This window comes from Semicossyphus pulcher, unplaced genomic scaffold (assembly GCF_022749685.1).
Source record: "Semicossyphus pulcher isolate SPU_LCO1_2020_fin unplaced genomic scaffold, fSemPul1.0.p SCAF_4, whole genome shotgun sequence".
NCBI lineage: Eukaryota > Metazoa > Chordata > Actinopteri > Labriformes > Labridae > Semicossyphus > Semicossyphus pulcher.
In genome coordinates, this window is record NW_027211715.1 from 16086273 (window position 1) to 16109043 (window position 22771).

At 40.5% G+C, this 22771-nt stretch overlaps 2 protein-coding genes and 1 pseudogene across 2 annotated transcripts; 2 read left to right on the forward strand and 1 right to left on the reverse strand.

Moving 5' to 3' along the window:
• Positions 1-429: 429 nt before the first annotated feature.
• Positions 430-3681, reverse strand: uqcrh (ubiquinol-cytochrome c reductase hinge protein). The gene is made up of 4 exons (XM_069679868.1): positions 3526-3681; positions 3183-3224; positions 2409-2570; positions 430-676 (listed from the first exon to the last, which is right to left on the reverse strand). The coding sequence occupies exons 1-4, from the start codon at positions 3568-3570 to the stop codon at positions 644-646; spliced, it is 282 nt and encodes a 93-aa protein (XP_069535969.1). The 5' UTR covers positions 3571-3681; the 3' UTR covers positions 430-643.
• Positions 3682-5052: 1371 nt separating this feature from the next.
• Positions 5053-9376, forward strand: LOC138606888 (cytochrome P450 2J6-like). Its single transcript, XM_069679369.1, has 9 exons — positions 5053-5256; positions 5370-5532; positions 5706-5855; positions 5944-6104; positions 7283-7459; positions 7786-7927; positions 8248-8435; positions 8532-8673; positions 9201-9376. The coding sequence occupies exons 1-9, from the start codon at positions 5053-5055 to the stop codon at positions 9374-9376; spliced, it is 1503 nt and encodes a 500-aa protein (XP_069535470.1).
• Positions 9377-16026: 6650 nt separating this feature from the next.
• LOC138606886 (cytochrome P450 2J2-like) lies at positions 16027-20858 on the forward strand (annotated as a pseudogene).
• Positions 20859-22771: the final 1913 nt, after the last annotated feature.

The following is a 22771-nucleotide window of genomic DNA, read 5'->3' on the forward strand; positions in this document are numbered from 1 at the left end:
AAATTACCCTACAGACAGAGTCAGTATATAAATAGGGGGTTACAACTGTCCATTAAATAGAATAAATTGGAAACATTTTTTATATATATACCACAGCGCGTATAATAATCTGTATTAACAAGTACAAGTAGCAAATGCTATATGCTCACTTATCTCACCTGGACATATAAATCATTTCCTTTGTTCTCCTCAGTATACTGAAGATGGCATAGTGCCGAAACGCGTTCGTTACCCAAATTAAACTGAGTCATCCATGATTCTGTGAGTGCCGGAGCTTTTGTTTTTCTTCAATCCTTCATTAAAGGCTTTAAAGAACAAAATGTTTTTGAGATGTACTCAATCAATTCAACTTTTCATGAATCATTTACCAACTTTCAGTTTTATTATTACGGTCATATAAAAAAAAAAAACTTGACACATGGCACATGATAAGGTTTTCAAGCCAATCACTTTAATGGAATTTTGACTCCGACTACCTTGTTAAATACTTAAGTTTCTTCACATGAGCAAATATAGCATAGTATACATTTAAAGTTACAACATACAGCAGATCCACATATGGATGTATTTAAAAGCATGTTTTCATCGCCATATAATGATTGTAGAATGCCATCAGCCAGCGGAGCAACAATCAGCTGGGAGTTCATTTGACTGAATGGAACAGTTTGTGTGCCACCTAGGAAGAAATAAGAGGATATGCATTAATGCAACCACACTACATACAGTGCAAGGAAAGGTTTCAAAAGGGCCATAAATTATAATCATATATTAAAATACAATCAAAGCAACAACAATTGAATATTACTTATAAGCTACACCACAGTCACCTCTTTCACTGTGTGGATGTACTGTCGTATTATAGGTACAGTGAACAGTAAGGAAGATGCTTGTAATCCAATAGAAGAAATAAGAGGACTTAGAAATTAGAGGAAAGGGTGCATGTGGCTGCCAGTTAACTTCTTACACACAAGACCAGCTGTCAGCACTGAAGCCCTACTTACAAATGTTAGGCAAAACTCTTTTGTGAGGACCATTCATAATTTCCTTGATACAATAACAGTCAGATTGCTTTATTAGTTAGATGTACAATGCACACCGGCATTGTACTTGATGATACAGCCCTTTGAAACAATGCATGTTCAAAGTAATAGTAAGGTTGAGGTTAAATTATTAAGGTAACATATTATGCGGAGAAGGGTGACTTTAACCAGATGGATACAAAAAGACGATTGTGATGCACACCTTCTGCACACAGCTGGTTGTAAATGTCTAAACCTAGTAATAGTTCAGTTAGTGTGACCTTTTTACCTCACAATGCATGCACATTTTACTCAAAGCAAACACATAAATGATGAAACATATCCCATATATTTATTATTGATGGCCATATATAAGTTTCTATTTGCAGTGTGCACATTTTGTTATATTCTGTAGAATTTGTCTTTGGTTAAGTTTGCCTCAAGTGTTTCTAAATTCTATGTTTTTGAGTAAGCAATGTTGAGTGCTGCTGTTGCTGGTTGCTGATGCTGGAGGGACATCCGTTCAGGTTTGAGCTTAAGATTTGTCCCACTGAAGAAGGGCAATTAAATAAAGGAAATCGCAAATTGGGCAATACAAAGTGCGGACTACATCATGGGGGGGGATTGTGTTTTTTCTAGTTGAGAGATTTTAGCATGTTTATTTTTTTACTTTATTATATACTTAGGCAAGGCTGCACGGTGATGCAGTGGTTAGCGCTGTTGCCTCACAGCTAGAAGGTCACGGGTTCAAACCCCGGTTTGGCCAAAGTGGGCCTTTGCATGTTCTCCCCGTGCATGCGTGGGTTCCTTTCGGGGTCTCCGGCTTCCTCCCACAGTCCAAAGACATGCTTGTAAGGTTAATTGGTGACTCTAAATTGCCCATAGGTGTGAGTGCGAAAGGTTGTCTGTCTCTAAGTGTCAGCCCTGTGATTGACTGCCGACCAGTCCAGGGTGCCTTTCGCCCAATGACAGCTGGGACAGGCTCCAGGCTCCAGCCCCCCCTGTGACCCTTAACAGGATGAGTGGTATAGATAATGGATAGATGGATACTTGACAATATAAGTTTATTGGTATTTGGTTTTGCTTCAATTCAATAATATTTATACTGATGGGCTAATAGAGCCCCTTTGTGTTTAAATCGTAGGTGTGTTTTGTCTTTGTTCTGTTTAGTTCAATACCACATATGCTAAGTAAGCATGGCCTGAGTTATGTTCTGTTTAGTTGACCTATTTGAATGGCCAAGAACGTCATCAAATCATTTGTAAATGATTCGTTTTATTTTTAGCATTCAAACTCACTATTTGAAATACACCTGTGACTTTTTATGCCTACCAGCTCGGTCCCTTATGTAAATCTTTCTGGAAAGAATTTGGCAAATATCACACTTACACAGTGGTCCCGAGCATGCAAGAAGTCAAAGAGTTCCTCAGTACAATCCTCCACCGTTGAAGACCGAGAGCCAACTCTGGTCTCACACTGCTCCAGACGCTCCCGTGTGTGAACGCAGTGCTCTGCCTCTTCACACTTCTGTCGCATCGAGTCAATGGGATCCTAAAACAGAACATACAAAACACGACCAAAATGTATAAGATGATTGGTACCAAACTCAGTTTCCCCATCTGTATCAACTGTTTGAGCTGAATGATCCGAACAACTCTACCACAAACTACTGCCTCCAAAAGTGTAACTTTCAGAGGTTGAGATAGAAAAACAACCCACACAAACCTCAAACTTCTTTTCTTGCAAGGTTTAGTAAACTGAACCATTGGTTGGAATCAATCAGTAAAAAGGTGTATAGATAAGTTTCCAAGGATTATTTTTTACAGTGAGGGAGAAAACGCCTCACATGTATTTATAGACATAGCTCCAGAGGGAGGGGGTGGCAGTGACACAGACCTAAAACGACCCCTCGTGGAATATCGTTTGTTATGTGATGATGACAAGAGGTATGAATATTGTCCACGACTTGTGTACACTTATTCTTGACATATCCTTATGTTTGTTATGGTTGTCAGTTCAATCTTGTGGTTTTCTTTTAGCTTCATCCTTTCACTAAAGGATAATATTATCACATTAAAGGGTGCGCAGGCTTGAGTGACCTCAGACAACTGTATTTGTAAATGTACATGTTTTGACTGTGATTTGGGTCACAAATAAACATACCACCAGGTCTTCCTCTTCCTCCTCCTCTTCTTCTTCCTCCTCCTGAAACAGACAAACACGACCACATCAAAAACATGACACACCTGATTCGTTTTCGTATAAATCAAAGTTACAAATTCAACAAATAGCAAGTCAACTTAAACGATGACAAACTAGTATGCTACTTGGATTCTGCTGCAGGAATGAGCTTTAACATGTTGCTGAAAGACGATGAATGTAAAGGTTGGCTAATGCTAACTGTGCGATGATGTAGCTTAGTTAGCCGTGGTTGTTAGCTAACAAGCTAAATAACTAAACGTTGCTGACATAACAGATTTGTGGTTGATATTTGAAAGGTACCTACATCCTCTGGCTCTCCGTTCATGATCATCTTCTCCTCAAAAACCATGGTTATGTTGATATTGTCCTTAAATGACCGGCTGTCAAATCTCGAGTGTTGGAGGACACGACAGGTCACACGAGCACAGCGGACTGCCGGGAGTCAGCGAAAGCAAACGCCTGCTTCCGGTCTTGTGACTTTCAAAACAAAACACCTGTCCACAGACTTTGATTCTGTCATACAACGTCGAACAGGCTGCAGATTACTCAGAACATTTTATGATTACACATGCCATGAGATTGAATATATACACAAACATTTACCCCTCTACTCAATGATTTTCATATGATAAGATACGGTGCTTTAAAAAAAACAAACATAAAAATGCAGTTTATTTTGAAGTGAGAGTCCACCATGCGGTGAGAGGTGGTACTACACCAGCAGGAATAACACTGCATTGGACAACATATGGTGGAAAGCATGGTTGTTTGTTTTTGATGGTTTAAATACTGTATTTGCTTCCACTTTATGGTAGCAGTTATGGGGAGGTTCTTTCCTGCTTTATCATGACAGTGATGTCATGTTGAAGTAGGAATGACCTTTTGGACAAACTAAAACGCAGACTGTTAGCCATGGTTTTACAGCAGCATATCAATGATCAGAGTCTTAGAGCTAGATATTCAAGCAGTCAAAAATTAGTGTGATGTAGCCCCAAACCTTTGGCCACATAGAGCTGTACAGTGAAGAACTGAACTTGGACAAAGTGGGAAGGAATTGCTCAAAAGTCTTGAACAGGATAGAAATTCAATAGAAGTTATAGCCTAATAATCACATCCTGATTATATGAGATAAAAAAAAAAGTATATTCAAATATCCTACAGGCTATTTCCACGCAGAAGATATCTGCAAATGTTTGATTTAATTTTTACAAAGCAGCCCATTTTATGCAAGAAACAACAATTCCAAACACAAGGTAATTGTTAAACTTAGTGCTCAAATCTTAAACTTGACCGTGATATTGGACTCAAGGCCCCAAAACTGAGGAACAGCCTTCCATCCTTCATTTGTGCCATGTACAGCACTTTGGTCAGTTGTTGCTGTTCATAAATGTGCTTTATGAATAAATCTGATTGATTGATTGAATGAAAATTCAATTTATTTAGTTAATTGTTGTAAGGTAAAAACAATAACACATAAAAGGTAAAAGGTAATTTCAATCTTGTTGTCTATTTGTAGTACCTCTTCTAAGAGTACACATCACCTATTCAACATAGAAAAAATGATACCCCTTACTGCTAAATTTTAGTAGTTGTTTTATTGTCACTTATTAACAGTACGTTATATCTCTACTCCCTAGGTCAGAGTCCAATGCAAACAGTACACATCTGGTTTGTACAAGAGTCAGTAACATCCAGGTTGTCCCTCACAGGAGAGAGAGAGAGACGGGTGATATTACTGACTCCAGGCAACACAACACATGCCTTTTGTTTCACAGAAGAAGCAAGGAAAGCACAGACTTCATTTAGACAGACTTGAGACCTTGTTTACAGAATGGATTCAATCTTTGCTGTATTTGGATTGTATGTTGACTGGGACGTCAAAAGTCTTCTGCTCTTTGCACTAGTTTTCATCCTCACTGCAGATTATATTAAGAACCGCCGTCCGGCCAGCTTCCCTCCAGGACCCCGGACATTTCCTGTTGTGGGCAACATGTTCTCTGTGGACCACAAAAGGACCCATGAGAGTATGACACAGGTGGATCAACAAAGGAATGCTAAGAAAATCAACAGTTCAACCTAGGACTCATCTTTCTGTTGACTTATTTACTGACCATTGTGTTCTTCCTCCTCTCTTGAATCCACTCACAGTTAGCAGGGAAATATGGAGATGTATACAGCCTGCTAATGGGCCAGGAGTGGATAGTAGTCTTAAATGGGTTTGAGGTTCTGAAAGAAGCTCTGGTAAATCAGGGAGACAGTCTGGCAGATCGGCCTCCCCTCCCTGTATTGCAGGACATAAGCCACGGACTAGGTGAGAGAATGCGAAAAACACACGCAAGCATACAAACATAAACCCAAAGCCTTTGTACACAACATTTTACTCACTATCATTTTGGCTCCTGTAATATTGATACAGGGAATCTTTGTTGAATGAACAAAGTAATCCACTTAATTTTGATCTACTCTTGTTGTATTTGCCATCAGGTCTAGCATTCAGTAGTGGGCACATATGGAAGCAGCAGAGGCGTTTTACCCTTTCAACCCTCAAATATTTTGGATTTGGCAAAAAGTCACTTGAACCTATCATCTTGGATGAATTCACACATTGTTCAAAAGACTTTCATAGCTACAAAGGTAAATATTGAATGCATTGTGACACATTTAGAAAGAGAAACCATCACAAACACAAAGATCATATCTACTTTTCTGTCTTATTTTGGAGGTAAGGCCTTCAATCCAAACCCCAGCATCAGCAACGCTGTCTCTAACATCATCTGTTCCCTGGTGTTTGGGCATCGCTTTGAGTACACTGATGAGAAGTTCAGGAAAATGATTAGCTGCTTTGAAAAAGCTCTACAGAGTCAAGCCACAATTTGGGCACAGGTATGGCATATTAATGCTATTAATGAAATTTGAATGTTGTGTGCCATCTATCCATCCATCCACGTTCATCCGTATATCTGGGGTCGTGTCGCGGTACCGCAGCCTAAGCAAGTTAGCCCAGACGTCCCTCTCCACAGAAACATTCCCAGCTCCTTCTGGGGGATTCTGAGGTGTTCCCATGCCAGGTGGGGCCAGTTGGATGTGATGTGAAAACCTCCAAAGGGAGGCAGCCCCGACCACCTCAACTGACTCTTTCCAATATGATGTAGCAGCGGCTCTAGTCCAAGTTCCCAGTTCCCATGTCACTGTCTTTCAGTCACTACCCAGAGCTCATGACCATAGGTGAGGGTTGAAATGTAGATCAACAGGTAAATTGAGAGCTCCGCCTTCCGGGTCAGCTCCCTCTTCATAGCGGTCCAGTACAACGGCAGCATTCCAGCTGACACTGCACGAACCCGGTTGTCAATCTCACAATCAATTTTACCCTCACTCATGAACAAGACCACGAGATACTCAAACTCCTTCACTTGAGTCTCGCTCACCATTTGGAGGGATTCATCCACAATTTTCAGTCAGAGAACCATGGACTCAGACTTGGAGGTGCTGATTGTCATCGCAACTGCAAGACTCAGCTTCAAACCGCCCCAGTGTCTACTAGAGGCACAGCTTGATGAAGCCAACAGAACCACATCATCTGCAAAAAGGAGAGATCAATTCAGTGGTCCCTAAACTGGACACTATCCTCCTGAGATCCTGTCCATGAAAGTCACAAACAGAATCGGTTACAAGGGTCAGCCCTGAAAAAGGCTGATAAAGGGACCGGATGGCTCATAGCAGCACCCCCAGTACCCCATGTTCCTGCAGTACCCCAGCTTCCCCCTCAGTTCTGGCTCCAGGGACTAGCCCTGGTGTCTCTGTTCGTGGTAAGGTAGCTCTACTCCATTTAGGCCCATTCATAGAGGTTGATAGAATCGCTCTTTGTCTGGATCCTTCTGTGCAATATATTTCTCAGTGTGAAACAGTTTATCATCCATGCATGTGGCTATATGTGGGTGGGGGTACATGCTACTTAGTAGACAGAGCTCAAGATGGAACGTTTTAACAGAATATAATATCAATTTTAAGTTATTTTTACAATGAAAATCTTTTGCTGATATGTGTCCTGCTCTAATATGCAGTTTTACAACTCATTCCCTCTGCTGATGAGACGTTTGCCAGGACCTCATCAGACAGTCTTCCATGTGTGGAATGATGTAAAGGACTTCATAAGAGAAGAGATCAAGGAGCACAAGCAAAACTGGGATCCCTCAGACCAAAAAGACTACATCGACTGCTACTTGAACGAAATACAGACGGTGACTTGCACAAGATAAGGCTTTGAATTGCTTATACTGGGCTGTTTATAAAGATGCTTGTATCTTACAGTTGTATGAGCTGTACTGACAAAACAAAGTGCAAAGACCTGATTTGTACTTTTCCCAGGGCCTCTGCCTACAGCACAATCTTTAAGGCCTTGTCTCTGACAGATACACCCATTTCTGGCTAACAAAGCACAACTTTTAAACTATTTTCATGGTACAAGGCCCAGATTAAAATAGTGGACATACATTTAGTCCTGAATTATTTTTTCTTTCTTTAGTTTTAACACATGTATTCGGATATTTATTTTTTATATTCTTAGAGTAAGGGGCAGCCTGACAACACTTTTGATGAGGAAAACCTTGTTAGTTGTGTCTTGGATCTGTTTGTGGCTGGCTCTGAGACCACATCCACTACCCTGTGCTGGGCTTTCCTCTACTTGGCCAAGTACCCTGAGATCCAAGGTAAGAACACTGACTATGCCAGTTCTCTGCACTTGATAATGTGCAAATGTGTAACATTTTTGACACCAAAATATAATTATTGGTGGTAATTTTATAGATATAAAGATTAACACTTGGATATTATGTATATTTTACTTCAGACAACAGACCTATAAAAATACTTAAGTCCTTATGACTGGTTCAAGGTTTTAATTCAAAATGAACACAAATCTATTTATACACTTTTTTGGCTAATCTACATTCTGTTTCATCCGTTTTGAAAGTTTTATTATTTACTGTGGCGTGTTGTGTTTTTTCTATTCCCCCTTCTTGTTGCACAGCAAAGGTCCAGGCTGAGATAGACAGAGTGATTGGACAGTCCAGACAGCCGTCAATGGAAGATCGTGCAAACATGCCCTATACTGATGCTGTCATCCACGAGGTCCAGAGAATGGGAAACATAGTTCCTCTCAGCGTGCCTCATATGACCAACAAGGATGTCCAGCTGGGAGGCTACACAGTCCCAAAGGTCAGTTATCACTTTTTATCACAATTTTATAACTATCTGTGATGGGATTTTAATTATATCATCATATTAATTACATTATAATATTCAAACCAACAGGGAGTTACAATCATTCCTAATTTGACCTCGGTGCTATACGACAAGAATGAGTGGGAGACGCCATTCACCTTCAACCCAAGACACTTTCTGAATGAGGAGGGCAAGTTTGTGAAACAAGCTGCCTTCATCCCGTTCTCTGCTGGTGAGGAGCAACACAACACCTTGTTTTATTAGTGTCTTTCCCAGTTGATACAGGAGCCTGGTGTCTGTCCCAGTTTACACTGGGACCCTATGGTAATTATTGCGGATAGGCCCAAAGCAAATTGTCAATACTGAGAAAGACCACAGAAAAGACAAAGACAAGGGTTTATCGCAGGCCTGGTGTGTTCAGGTCAGGCTGGTCAATTTTATTTTAGCTTTGCAGAGATGGTAATGTTTATTCTGTGTTTAGTATCAAGAGGGGAAGGTTAGAAAGAAAGATTAGTTGTTGGAATATAAATAGTTATTCACTTGCCTTCAGGGCAAAATTAAGTCCTATCTAAGTTGTTTTCTCTCCTTTGTTATGACTGCAGAGAACCTAAAAAAAGTTTTTACCAGAATAATCTTTGGACGTTCACATATTTTTTAACTTCACAATTTTTCCAAAATAATTTTATGTATTTAGATTTGAAGTAATTAGAAGTGATTGACATAGGAGAGAAAACAATTTAGTTTGTTTTCTTGTTTCAGGTAAGCGTCTGTGTCTTGGTGAGAACCTGGCAAGGATGGAGCTTTTCCTTTTCTTCACCTCCCTCATGCAGCATTTCACCTTCTCCATGCCTGTTGGGGTTGAGCCTGTGATGGACTCTGTCTTTGGCGTCACTCTAGCACCGTGTCACTATGAAATCTGTGCAACCTCACGCTAAGACAAGCTTAGACTGGCAATAATTAATCAATAACTAAAAAGCAATTATCCTTTTTTCCTTTGTCACTTCTTTAAACTGATATTTGGCATTGTTTATATTAACATAGCAAGAGGTTAACTGCTTCTTTCTCTTTCGGGCTGTAAAAATGTAATAAAGTTAGTGCGAGATGAAGTGTGTTTACAGTTAAGGTCCAAATTTAACATCTGTGTAAGAACTCTTCCTACCACCTCAGGAAAACTGCAAACCTCCTGGTAAAGGGGAACAATCTAGTACTGCACTACTGAGGTGTCTTATCCAGCAATGACTTGGCTGACACGCTTCGCTGTAATTTGTAATCAACATAGACAGATGATCGTCAGCCAGATCAGATTGCAGTTAAAACAATTTATTTATTCAGTCCTCAGTTCAACACGTGAATAAAGTAAACAAACAGCAACTCCCAAACTTGCAGTATAATCAAACCTGTGCTTTTGCGGTCAAAAACCTTTTGCCCTTCTGGCATCACACACCGGACCTTGCTGAAATTTAGTGAATCTGGGCAAGGATGGAGCTTTTCCTCTTTTTTACTTCCTTCATGCAGCGTTTCACCTTCTCCATGCCTGTTGGGGTTGAGCCTGTGATGGACTACTGCTTTGGCACAACTCTAGCACCGTGTCAGTATGACATATGCACAATCTCACGCTAAGAGAAACTCGCATTGGGAATAAATAATCAATAATTAAAAAGCAATCATTTTTTGTGTCTGATTTCACTTCTTATTATTCTGTTTTTCCTCTAAACTCCAGTTATTTAAAGGTGCGCACACACGCGAACACACACGAAACTGAGCATGCTCAATCTCGGAACTAACAGGCTCTGATAACTTTTCATTGACGAGACGTGTTCATTGATCAGTATCATGTTGACCGGCATCATGTTGTCTAAAATCAACACTTTGTCATTGTTTAAGGAGCTTAGTCTACTACAAGCTACTGAGGGGTTTGACCCAGGAGTGACTTATCTGACGCGCTTAATTGTCCAAATGTCCTTCTGTGTAAGGTTCAGGAACGAGTCCACACGTCTCCATTGATTGTTCCATCAACCAAGGTTTATTAGTTGCACAACAAAAATGTGAGTCCCTTCATCCAAACATTTGACATTCCAATCTTGTGCCTTAGCGGTCAAAAACCGTTTGCCCTTCCGGGGTCACACAACGCCTGCCTGCAACAGATTTCCCACTACCTTTATCGCTGTGATCTGAATGACCACAGCGCCACCTACTGTAACAACAAAAAATACAAATTCACCCTGCTTCCCCATAACATTGCATTTGGCTCCTACAGTCATAATACCTAAGTTAGTATCATGTTGGTGTGGCGAAGTTATTTGTCAAGCTAGACCGACAACACTGACAAACACACTCAGATAGTATTTTGGTCGTCACAACGTTAGCGAGCATGCTAAGATTAGCCAACTAGCTTTAACATAAATACACTGCGTGACTCCGGCATTGTGCTTTGTAACCTAACGGCAAATTATGCCGACGAACCAGCAAATCATCACTAGCATTAGCTAACATTAGCTGGGATGAAGCTCTTAAGTTGTGGGTCTGATTTGATCCCCAAAAGCAATCGAAGGTCTCCATGATTTGCATGCCCTTTGCCTTTGTTGACTAATGTTTTCCCCCTGACGTCGATCACATCCCTGTTTGGTCAGTCGGGCTTCACTAGATAAAACTTTTTTTTGTTTTTTATTCTTTTGTGTAGTTTGTATCGGTGTTGTTGTGGGTACCGGTCGTTTGTTGGTGTAATCCATCTCCATTTCACAGCTTGTGTTGCGCACTGTTGACTGTAGTGGCGTAGAATGAGCTCTCAGCAGAGGTACTCTTGAACGCGCAGATACATCACATCATCTTGTTTCCCGGAAAAACCGTCCCAAGTGCTTTACATAGAAATCAGCCCACAGGCTGTTAGGGCCAATGGAGGAAATTGGGGAAGGTCTCAATTTATCATGCTTTTAAATTCTTCGCACCGAATGCTTGGAACAAATTACAGTGCACCTTAAAGCTCGACACTCTGGTTCAAATGGGTCAATTCAGAAATCTTCTCAAAAGTCTGATTGATTTCAGTCATTGTTTTTAACTTCTTTAACTCGTTTTAATTGACCTTAATTATTTTTATGGCTTTCATTGTATTATACTTGCAGGAGATGCGCTGGCCAAAAAATGACTGGCAAAACGCAGCGAAGCACACACTAGAAAAAAACGAGAGGAAAAATGCTGGAGCAACTTACGCGGGTATCACACTGGAAATCAATACAGGAGTAAATCATAAGTTAAGTAACACTAATGAAGCACAACCGAGCAGGACAAAATTATCTGGCAAGTTGGTGGAGTGATGACCAGGCTTATATGGACAGGTTAATTGTCAATGAGAAACAGGTGTGCCTCAACTGCAGCCCGGGAGAGCAGAAAGTGGGTCAGCCACGGCTCCTGCCACAAACACACTGAAATACAAAGGGGAGGGGGAAAAGGAGGAGAACAGAGGACAAATGCAAAGACCACCAAAATACAAAATACAACCAACCAAAACACAAAAAACCCAAACCATGACAAGAGCGAAGCTACTGAAAAGCTATTTGATATAGAAAAAGGAACTCTACCACCAAGTTTCACAAACCACAATTCCAAAAAAGTTGGGACATTGTGTAAAATGTAAATAAAAACAGAATACACTGATTTGCAAATCCTTTTCAACCTACTGAATATAGCACAAAAACAAGATATTTAATGTTCAAACTGATCAACTTTATTGTTTTTTAGGAATTATACACACATTCTGAATTTGATGCCTGCAACACATTTTTAAAAAGTTGGGACTGGAGCATGTTGACCACTGTGTTACATCACCTTTTCTTCTAACAACACTCTGTAAGCGTCTGGTGACTGAAGACACTAATGGTTGAAGTATTGAAAGTTAATTTTTTTCCCCGTTCTTGCTTGATGTACATCTTAAGTTGCTCAACAGTGCGAGGTTTCCGTTGTCATATTTTGTGCTTCATAATGTGCCATACATTTTAAAAAGGAGACAGGTCTGGACTGCATGTACTAATACTAATACACAGCCATGCCATACCAGATGCTGGCTTTTGAACTTTGCGGTGATAACAATCTGGATGGTCCTTTCCCTCTTTAGCCCAGAGGACTCGACGGCCATTATTTCCAAAAACAATTCAAAATGTGGACTCGTCAGACCACAGCACACTTTTCCACTTTAGGTCAGTCCATCTCAGATGAGCTCAGGCCCAGAGAAGTCAGCGGTGCTTCTGGGTGTTGTTGATATATGGCTTTCGCTTTGCATGGTACACTGTAAACCCCAATCCATCCATGACACAAAATATTATTGTAAGGTCTACACAAATGTTCAGGACTGTCAGAATGACATAAAAACTTCATGTTCTATTGACACAAACACTCATCTGTCTTGGCAACTGAAAATCAGTCTTTGTCTAGGATTGGTGAGAGAGGATAACAAAATATCACCCAGCACAATATTTCAGTTTCTAAGTCGACTTTTATTGCTTGCAAGCAAGAGCCATTCTGTAATGACTGTAGAGTAACAGCGTTTGAGACAGTGGACTTTAGGCTTTGACGAAACAACAGGATACACATTATTAAACTCAGGATGTCATTTGAGTTAATTAAATAATCAATACTAACTTACTATGTCACACATTGTTCTTCTTTCATCATCCTGACAATGTCACATGCCTAATCTTCTTTTACACTCATCTCTTTGATACAGCAGACAATGTAACGTAAACACATACACTCATTGGAAGGGGTTTTACACTCCCATCCAGACTAAACTTCCTTACATTGAGTGGTCTTATTTATCATCAGAGCAATTCTTACCTTTCTGGCATGTCCCTCAGCACTTAGTTAAAATTTGAACAAGAACAACTCCGCCTCCCTTCAAAGTCCCACCCCTCTTCCCCCTGCCTGACCTCTGACGCTCCCCTCCCTCCCTCCCTCCCCCATGCATTTTTTTCTTTTAACTTTATGTTACATAGTCACAAAGTAAAAGGCTCTTTCTTTTTTTAAATTGCGGTGCTTCACAGAGTGTGGTTGGAGATCCAGATTACGTTCCAGATCTCCAGAGGCAGGGGCCGACAGCAGCAGCCTACTGCAGGAACCAGCACAGGAGGTGTAAGAGCCCCGAGAAGGGCAGGTCCTTCCAGGGGCTGCCAGGGTAGGAGCAGCAGGGCCGTGGGGTGATGCAGAGTGGGGAATCTGCTGAGGAGAGGCCCGGAACCAGCAGACATGCTGCCCCAAGATCCACAACAAGAGCCAGAGGTCGGAGGGCACGTGGACCTGCTGTACTCAGTCCTGACGATCTCATCCGAGTCCAGCAGTTCATATAGTTTTGTATTTTTTCTTATTTACGTTGTTCAATAAAACCTTGCATTGTATAATTGCCTTTGTCTGTTTACTCACATAAAGTAATGTTTATTATGCTTTACTTCCATTATGACCCTTTTTTCATATTCCCACTTCATCTGAATGAACTGCAGTGAATTACTAAAATCAATTTTTTAGAAAAACATTTCTTATTGTACACAGCTTATCTTTTTTTTTTTTTACAGCTGTCTTCTATAACAAATGAGTTATTTGGTCCCAATAAAAAAGCAAATAAATAACATAAGGCACTTGCAAGATTACTGTTTAGTAATGCAAACAAATCTTTTAGATGTAACATTCAGCTCTTCATGAGTTCCAGGGGTACCAAGTCTTGGCTGGTGCTGGATGTCCTCCATTACTGTGGGAGTGGTGTACCTTGACAAAGTGTAAAAAAAAAAATAGAAACGTGACACAGGATATAAATTGCATAAACTCAAACAGGCTAGATTTTATATAGATCTTAGGCTGCTTTGGCACAGAGTGATGTTATCACAATGTACAGTAAGTGGAGCAAGTGTATGTATCAACTTATTACAATTTAAAATTCCCTACTGGTAAATAGTACTTCTTCCCAAGGATGGAAAAAGTCACAAACATAGACAGATCGGTCTTATTTACACAGATGTCAGCTAGCCAGCATTATCTATTAGCCGGAGAAGTCCTCTAGCAATGTGCTGAACTAGCTCTGGTTACTGTACAACCAACCAAGTCAAACGCAACCCCGGAGTTATAATACTAGAACTGGGTTAATGACAACTTCACATAAACACTGAGGCTAACGCTGAAGCTAACGTCAGCGGTAGTGTAACGTTAAACAAACCAAGCTGTGGAGTCAGTTTGTTTACACTACCGGTGCTAACGCTAACGCTAGGCTAAATTTCCCTGCACAAATAACATAATATTACAGAACGATGGTAACTGATGTTATCACATGTAATGTTGTGTTCTAGGATTAGGCAAACTAAAAGTACCTGTCCAGCAGAAACTCCGCGACCATCTCATCTCTTTTTAGCTCCGGAGGAAGCTGCATTAGCCTCCTCCATTGCTGGAAAGCAGAGCCGATGTTGACTCCAGTCTTGTCTCTTGCCGCATCAAGCTCTTTCTTTATGGCAGCTTTTTGTGAAATAGTCTTCTTTGTCCTGATAATTTTCTCTGTGGGGGCAGCTGATGATGGAAGTGGCGGCTCGCCTTGGTCAGTCATTGTCAGTTCTCCATCATCTCCATCTTCATCGCTCTACTGCTCTGCCAGAGAGGCGCGCGACTTGCGAGCCGTGACAGCGGTGCAACTGGGAGGGACGTGGCGACGGATGATAGACAGGAAGCTCGGCAAATCAATTTATTCGGATCGAATAAAATGATTGGTTAGACTTTTATCAGAAATATATGAAACTTAAATATTGATGAGTTTCAACGCCTAGTGGATTTCTTTTACATTTTATTGTGCTATACGCTTATTAGGAGCATTTTATGATTACAAAAGAAAAGTGTAAAAATGCCAGAAAGGTATAGAATTGCTTTAACTTACAACATGAACAAAGTAATACAATGGTGAACACATGAGACACATTTCTTCAATGGTTAGGAATCAATTCTCACCAAAGGCATGATCATATTGACTAACACATGATCCTTGAGTTTCAGAGCTTGATGTTCAAACAATCAAAAATGAGTGTAATGTAGCACCAATACTTTTGGTCACATAGTTTAGCTGTACAGTGAAGGAGTACAACTCAGACAAAGTGTTTAAAGATAAGGTAAAAAAGTCCTCCAGGCTATTTTCATGCATAATATGTTTGCAAATGTGATATTGTAATATTTGCAAAGCAGAAATCAGTATCTTATTCTCACAAGAGACTGCAAGGAACAACAATTCCAAGTAGAAGGTAAATAGTTTCAATTGTTAATCTGGCTGTCTATTTGTTTTACATGTTATAAGAGTACACTTCACCTTTCCACCATAGAACATGATATTCCTTACTGCTAAATTCTAGAAGTTTATTCATGGTCACTGATTAACAGTGTGTTATACATCCCTTTTCCCTTTATAAAGAGGGCAATGTCCAAAAAGTGTCCAAGAGTCAATAACATCAGGATTGTCCCTCAGAGGAGAAAAAGAGTGACATTGTCTCAACACAACACGAGCCTTAGGTCTCATTAAGAAACAAGGAAAGCAAAGGCTTCAGTCAGACAGACTTGAGACCTTGTTGGCAAAATGGATTCATTCTTTGCTGTGTTTGGATTGTATGTTGACTGGGACATCAAAAGTCTTTTGCTTTTTGTGGCGATTTTTATCCTCACTGCAGATTATATTAAGAACCGTCGTCCGGCCAGCTTCCCTCCAGGACCCCGGACATTTCCTGTTGTGGGCAACACGTTCTCTGTGGACCACAAAAGGACCCATGAGAGTATGACACAGGTAGATCAACAAAATTAAAATGAGAAAATCTGAAGTTCAACCTATAGGATTCATTTTTCTCTTTGTTATACTGACCATTGTGTTCTTTTCCTCTTGAATCCGCTCACAGTTAGCAGGGAAACACGGAGATGTATACAGCCTGCGAATGGGCCAAGAGTGGATGGTAATTTTAAATGGGTTTGAGGTTCTGAAAGAAGCTCTGGTAAATCAGGGAGACAGTCTAGCAGATCGCCCTCCCCTCCCTCTATTTCAGGACATAAGCCACGGACTAGGTGAGAGGATGCGAAAAACACACACAAGCATACATACATGCAAAGCCTTTGTACACAACACTTAACTCACTATTATTTTGGCTCCTGTAATATTGATACAGGGAATCTTTGTTGAATGAACAAAGTAATCCACTTAATTTTAATCCACTCTTGTTGTATTTGCCATCAGGTGTAGTTTTAAGTTGTGGGCACATATGGAAGCAGCAGAGGCGTTTTACCCTTTCAACACTTAGATATTTTGGATTTGGCAAGAAGTCACTTGAACCTATCATCTTGGATGAATTCACACATTGTTCAAAAGACGTTAACAGCTATCGAGGTAAATATTGAATGCACAGTGAAACATTTAGAAAGAGAAACCATCACAAATGTTTAATCTACATTTCTGTTCAAATGTAAAGGTAAAGCCTTCAATCCACACCTCATCATCAACAACGCTGTCTCCAACATCATCTGTTCCCTGGTGTTTGGGCATCGCTTTGAGTACACTGATGAGAAGTTCAGGAACCTGATTGGCTGCTTTGAAAAAGCTCTACAGAGTCAAGCCACAATTTGGGCACAGGTATGGCATATTAATGCTGTTAATGAAATTTTAATGTTGTGCCACTTTTGGGCAATACATTTTTCAGTGTGAAACACTACAATCCATGCATGTCGCCATAAGTGGTTTGAGCTACATGGTACTTGGTACACACAGAGCTCAATATGGCAAACGTTTAAAATGCACAAGACTAGTTCTGTTTTATTCTTCCTGAAAGCCAGAGGTGGTGCGTTAGCCCAGTATACAATCCATCTTGCACAATAAGCCCACCTCATCACAAAAGATGTCCCTTTGAATGTTCTCGCAAGTAATCTGTGGATGAAGGTCGAGTGTAGTGACTTTTAAACAAACCAATATATCTCAATAAGCTACTGAGGTGTGACGTGGTGAACACGTTTTGGACGTGTGCTCTGGGATGAAGATAAATCAATGTCCATGCACTGGTCATCTTTCGATTCTATGATCCATTTATTCACCTTTCTTTGTCAGCTTTCAAACAATTTCATCAAAGCAGATGAGGGTTGCCTGAGGGTTCCCCTGTGTCAACAATATTGTGTTTTTTGCTGTCTTTATTGGACAAGAAGATCTCTGCTTCTGAAGAGGTTAGCTCCTGTCCACTCTAATCAGGTCATAGAGCTGGCAGTGTATGACCCCTTATACCTGCATGATTAGTCTAATTCAGCAAAACTGTTCTGCTTGGTAAGGGCCTTGAGCCTGTTTTCATTTATGAGGGCCATAGTAGAGGGGCATGCCCTGTCCAAGTACAGACTTTACAGCTGGATTTTATAGGTAAATAGGCAGGCAAAGGGTCTGACTTTGCCCCTCAATGTTATGGGCCACTAGAACATAGAACAGCTGAAGAGAGACAGAATAGGGGGGAGGAGAGAGTGGGGGACGACATGTACCAAATGGTCACAGACTGGGAGTCAAATCTGTGACCAGTGCAATGAAGACTGCCTCTGTATATGGGGCAACTGCTCTATCAACTGAGCTAAACCAACACCCCCACAGCATGCTTTTAGCAACCCACAGGTTGTTCCCATTGAGAGGGTTCCTGTGTGACTATGATGAATATAATCATCCAGTGTAAAAGTGTCACCTCTGGCGGTCAGGAAGAACTAAATAGAACGAGTTACGGATATAACCACGGTTCTATGAATTCTTGATGACCATTCATAACTCTTGATTTTTAAAACAGAATTAAATTGTAAAGTATTGATTGTTACAAGAAAATATTTTTGCTGAAATGTCTCCTCCATGTATTCAATCTGCTCTACTGTGCAGTTTTACAACTCATTCCCTCTGCTGATGAGACGTTTGCCAGGGCCTCATCAGACAGCCCTGCATGTGTGGAATTCTGTAAAGGACTTCATAAGAGAAGAGATCAAGGAAACAAGCACAAGCAAAACTGGGAACCCTCAGACCAAAGAGACTACATCGACTGCTACCTGAATGAAATACAGACGGTGACTGGCTCTAAATGAGGCTTTTCAATGCTTACACTGTGCTGTTTATGAAGATGATAAGGGCCTAATTTACAAATGGATTGCAGCGCTAACATGGCCGCTAAGCCTGTGCAAAGAAGACAGTAGGGCACTGCCTAATTCAAGTGAACTAGTAAAACACACCATTAATATGTGGATGCAGTTGGGCTTCATCAGTATGAAGCTTAATAAATCCATGACAGCGTGGCTCTGCTGTGCGCGGGTCCCATGTGCAGGGAATTATTTTGTTGCATGCTTTAACAAATGTATTTTGATATATTCTCAGAGTAAGGGGCAGCCTGACAACACTTTTGATGAGGAAAACCTTGTTAGTTGTGTCTTGGATCTGTTTGTGGCTGGCTCTGAGACCACATCCACTACCCTGCGCTGGGCTTTCCTCTACATGGCCAAGTACCCTGAGATCCAGGGTAAGAACACTGACCTTACTCAATAATGTGTAATTGGCAACACCAAAACACATTTATTGGTGGCAATTTTACTGGTTAAGAGAATTACACTCGACAATGATAAATATTGTGCAATCATGCATCACTTACTCTGTCCAGTTGTGTTCTCATGACTGGTTTAATGCACTTATTCACCTTAATGGCAATGCGGCATTGTGCTTGATCTCTTCAAAAGTCTGTAATATTTACTGTTGCAGATTATTAATGATATACTCTTAAACTCTTGTTCGTTTCTCCTCCTCACAGCAAAGGTCCAGGCTGAGATAGACAGAGTGATTGGACAGTCCAGACAGCTGTCAATGGAAGATCGTGCAAACCTGCCCTATACTGATGCTGTCATCCACGAGGTCCAGAGAATGGGAAACATAGTTCCTCTCAGCATGCCTCACATGACCAACAAGGATGTCCAGCTGGGAGGCTACACAGTCCCAAAGGTCAGTTATCATGGATGCAATTTCAATGACACAATCTCCACCATATGGCATTATTATTATATTAATCATAATTATTTTATTACTCTAATCAACAGGGAGTTACAGTCATTCCTAATTTAACCTCGGTGCTGTACGACAAGAATGAGTGGGAGACGCCATTAACCTTCAACCCAAAACACTTTATCAACAAGGAGGGCAAGTTTGTGAAGCCAGCTGCTTTCGTCCCGTTCTCTGCTGGTGAGGAGCAACACAACACCTTATGGAATAAGTTTCTTTCCCAGTTTTCCCAGGAAACACTCGAACAGCTCCAGATAGGCCCAAAGCAAATATGCAAACATGGATCAGCCTCTTACTCCTCTTACCCCTCTGTACACCTACATTACTTCATAAATATTCAATGCAAAGCACCTCATGGATGTTAATCAATCAAATGAGCCAGCTGATCAAAGGTTGTTAACAATGAATCAACGCAACAACTGAGTGGAAGGACACATATATCCAAGTACTTGTGATTAAGATGGAGGTTAGAAAGCACATATTGATAGGTGGACACAGCATGGAGTCTTACACAAATGAAAAATCAGCAAGAGGCAACACATTACTGCTGCAGTAGTATTCCGAACTCTCGGATATTTTATAATAGAAGTCTCTATTAAATCTAAACATTATACTTGGTGATATATGCGCAGTATTATAGGATATTAACATGAACTAGTGACACTCTGTTCTGGAATTATTTAACGCCTTTTTATGTTACTCTGGATATCTACACCCTACGATTCAATAGATGGACATGTCCTTTGCACTTCAGGGGGAATGTGAAGGTGAAAAGGTGAAAATTGAAATGTTCTAATGGGATACGGCTCACTACAGGCATAAGTACAAATATCACTGCTGGTACGAATGTTGATGATGACGTGGACTGGACAAAAACGGTTGATATTTAGTGAAATTAATCGTGAGAAGCATCAATATACAATCTGGCTTCAATTCACCACCTCACCATCTGCAACGCCAATTTCTCATCTCCATAATGTGTGTGCACATTGTTCAGTGTTTGCTTACAGGTGCACACATTTTCCCACCGTTTGCTTTTTCAATCTCATACGTTATTTTCAGGTCCCGTTTTGAGTGCACGTAATGGTTATAAATGTTGACGAAGCACAATTTTACGCACACTTTCTTCTCAAGGCTTCTGTACACATCCATGTCAATGAAATTTTCAGTTTGTTTTAGTGTGTTTTCCTCTCTCAGGTAAGCGGCTGTGTCTTGGTGAGAACCTGGCCAGGATGGAGCTTTTCCTTTTCTTCACCTCCTTCATGCAGCACTTCACCCTCTCCATGCCTGCTGGGGTTGAGCCTGTGATGGACTACTGCTTTGGCGTCACTCTGGCACCGTGTCAGTATGAAATCTGTGCAACCTCACGCTAAGAGAAGCTCACACTGACAATAAAACATTCAAAGAGCAATAGTCTCTTCTTTTCTGTTGTCACTTCTTATGATTATGTTTTTCTCTAAACTATAGAGAAATTTATAATAATAATACTAAATAAAATGATTGCTCAGATGAGACCGAAAACAGAATGTGAATGTGTAGCGAATCCAACCACAGAAACAACTGCTGCTATTAAGGAAACACAGAAACCTCTGGCTTACGGAAACCAGTCAGGGTAGAAACCAGTAAGCATATAACACTGGGACTATCGCTGTTTGCGATCTCTGTCTTTGCGTGTTTCTATTGATCAAAATGTTTAGTATTTCAGATGGGCTAGAGGAGCTTGAAATTCACTCAGATTTAAAAAAGCTAAGAGCTTTGTAATAAACAACTGAAGATTAAATGGGTGTCGAACAGCAGCCCACCCACCCGCAGACGAGCCACCTAGGGCCTAGTAACAGTAGCGAATTTCCCCTGAGGGTGATCACTTCAACCATGCAAAGAAACATCAATGGTAATGATGACAACATCTGTCTAATTCCTATGATGGAGTTACTTGAAACAGAAATGGGCACATTTTAAAGAACTAATGCTGCAACAAGAACGCAGATATACATACTACTATATATACTTAAAAGATTGATTGCTCATAATATTACTTTTTAAAACGATTGCATTTGCTTGACAACATATAATCTGTTTGGTGTGATATTAGACAAAGATAAGTATTCACTTTTGTTGAAGTTTTTCTCAGTTTGCATTTGTTATAATCAACATATTGTTATGCTTTGTTAAAAGCCTCTGTAACTGCTGTAAGAAAGTGTGCGTGTGTGTAAGCAGGGAGCAACTGTAGCTGCACAAGAAGTCAGACAGAAACATGCCAGTTGTGACGTAGACAGAGCAAGTGTTAAACTTTTGTGACCCAGACATAGCAGTTGTTTAAACTTTTTTTATTATTATTTCTTTTATTCATTTACTTTTATATTTATTTATACACCAGCAGGTGTTCACCCCAGGGACTTTCCAGCTAGAATACAGGTGCAAGATCTTGACACGTTCTTGACACGTGCATGTGTGCGAGAACGGACTGTTCAACTGTTTTGCATGGAGAAAAAGGTCCGTTCACGTGCATGTTGTACAAGGACGGAATGGTTTGGTACTTTCCCCTTGCAGTATAAAAGCAGCTATCTCTTGCTGTTCGCGAGTCTTCTCACAAGACTCAAACCAGATCTCAATTGGCTTGCGAAGTCATACAGCATGAGAGTTTCTTAAACAAACTCAAAATGTTGATATTATGACTGCAATTTTATCAGCTATAGGGATAGATAAATCACATGGTACGAGAGCCTCTTGGACAAGTGTTAGTTCTATGGCGTATAGCACACTGAGATCTTTTAAACAGATCAAGGTGTTAGTATAGAAGTGATTAGGGCAACAAGGAGAGAGAAGGACACTGAACCCGGAAGTGGAGCCACTTGCTGATCCGACAGCTGATCCGAGGATAGACACTTCTTATCCAAACTCATCTACTGTCGGGAGCGTTAAAGTTGACTTTTTCTTCAGTTTGTTGGATTTACTATCTTGTCCTGAGATTTTCGACTTCACTCTAACGTCATGTAAAAGCGGCATATTTTGGGAAAGAAGCTTGTCTCAAGCTTGCTACCCTCCTAGCTAATAGCACATTTGTGCTAATTTGGAAACTTTTAATCCAGTTTTTTCTTTTTTAAACAAACATATTCTGGATTTTGTGTCGCTCCGTTCATCTCTTCACAGAAGTTGTGGTCATCGGACGTGGAATTGCTATCTAATGCAATGGCTGTGTGTGAGTCTTGCTATCTTACCTTCTCAAAATTGAAGGACAACATCTCTCGTTTGGAGGCAAATCTCAAACAGAAAGACAAACTTGTCC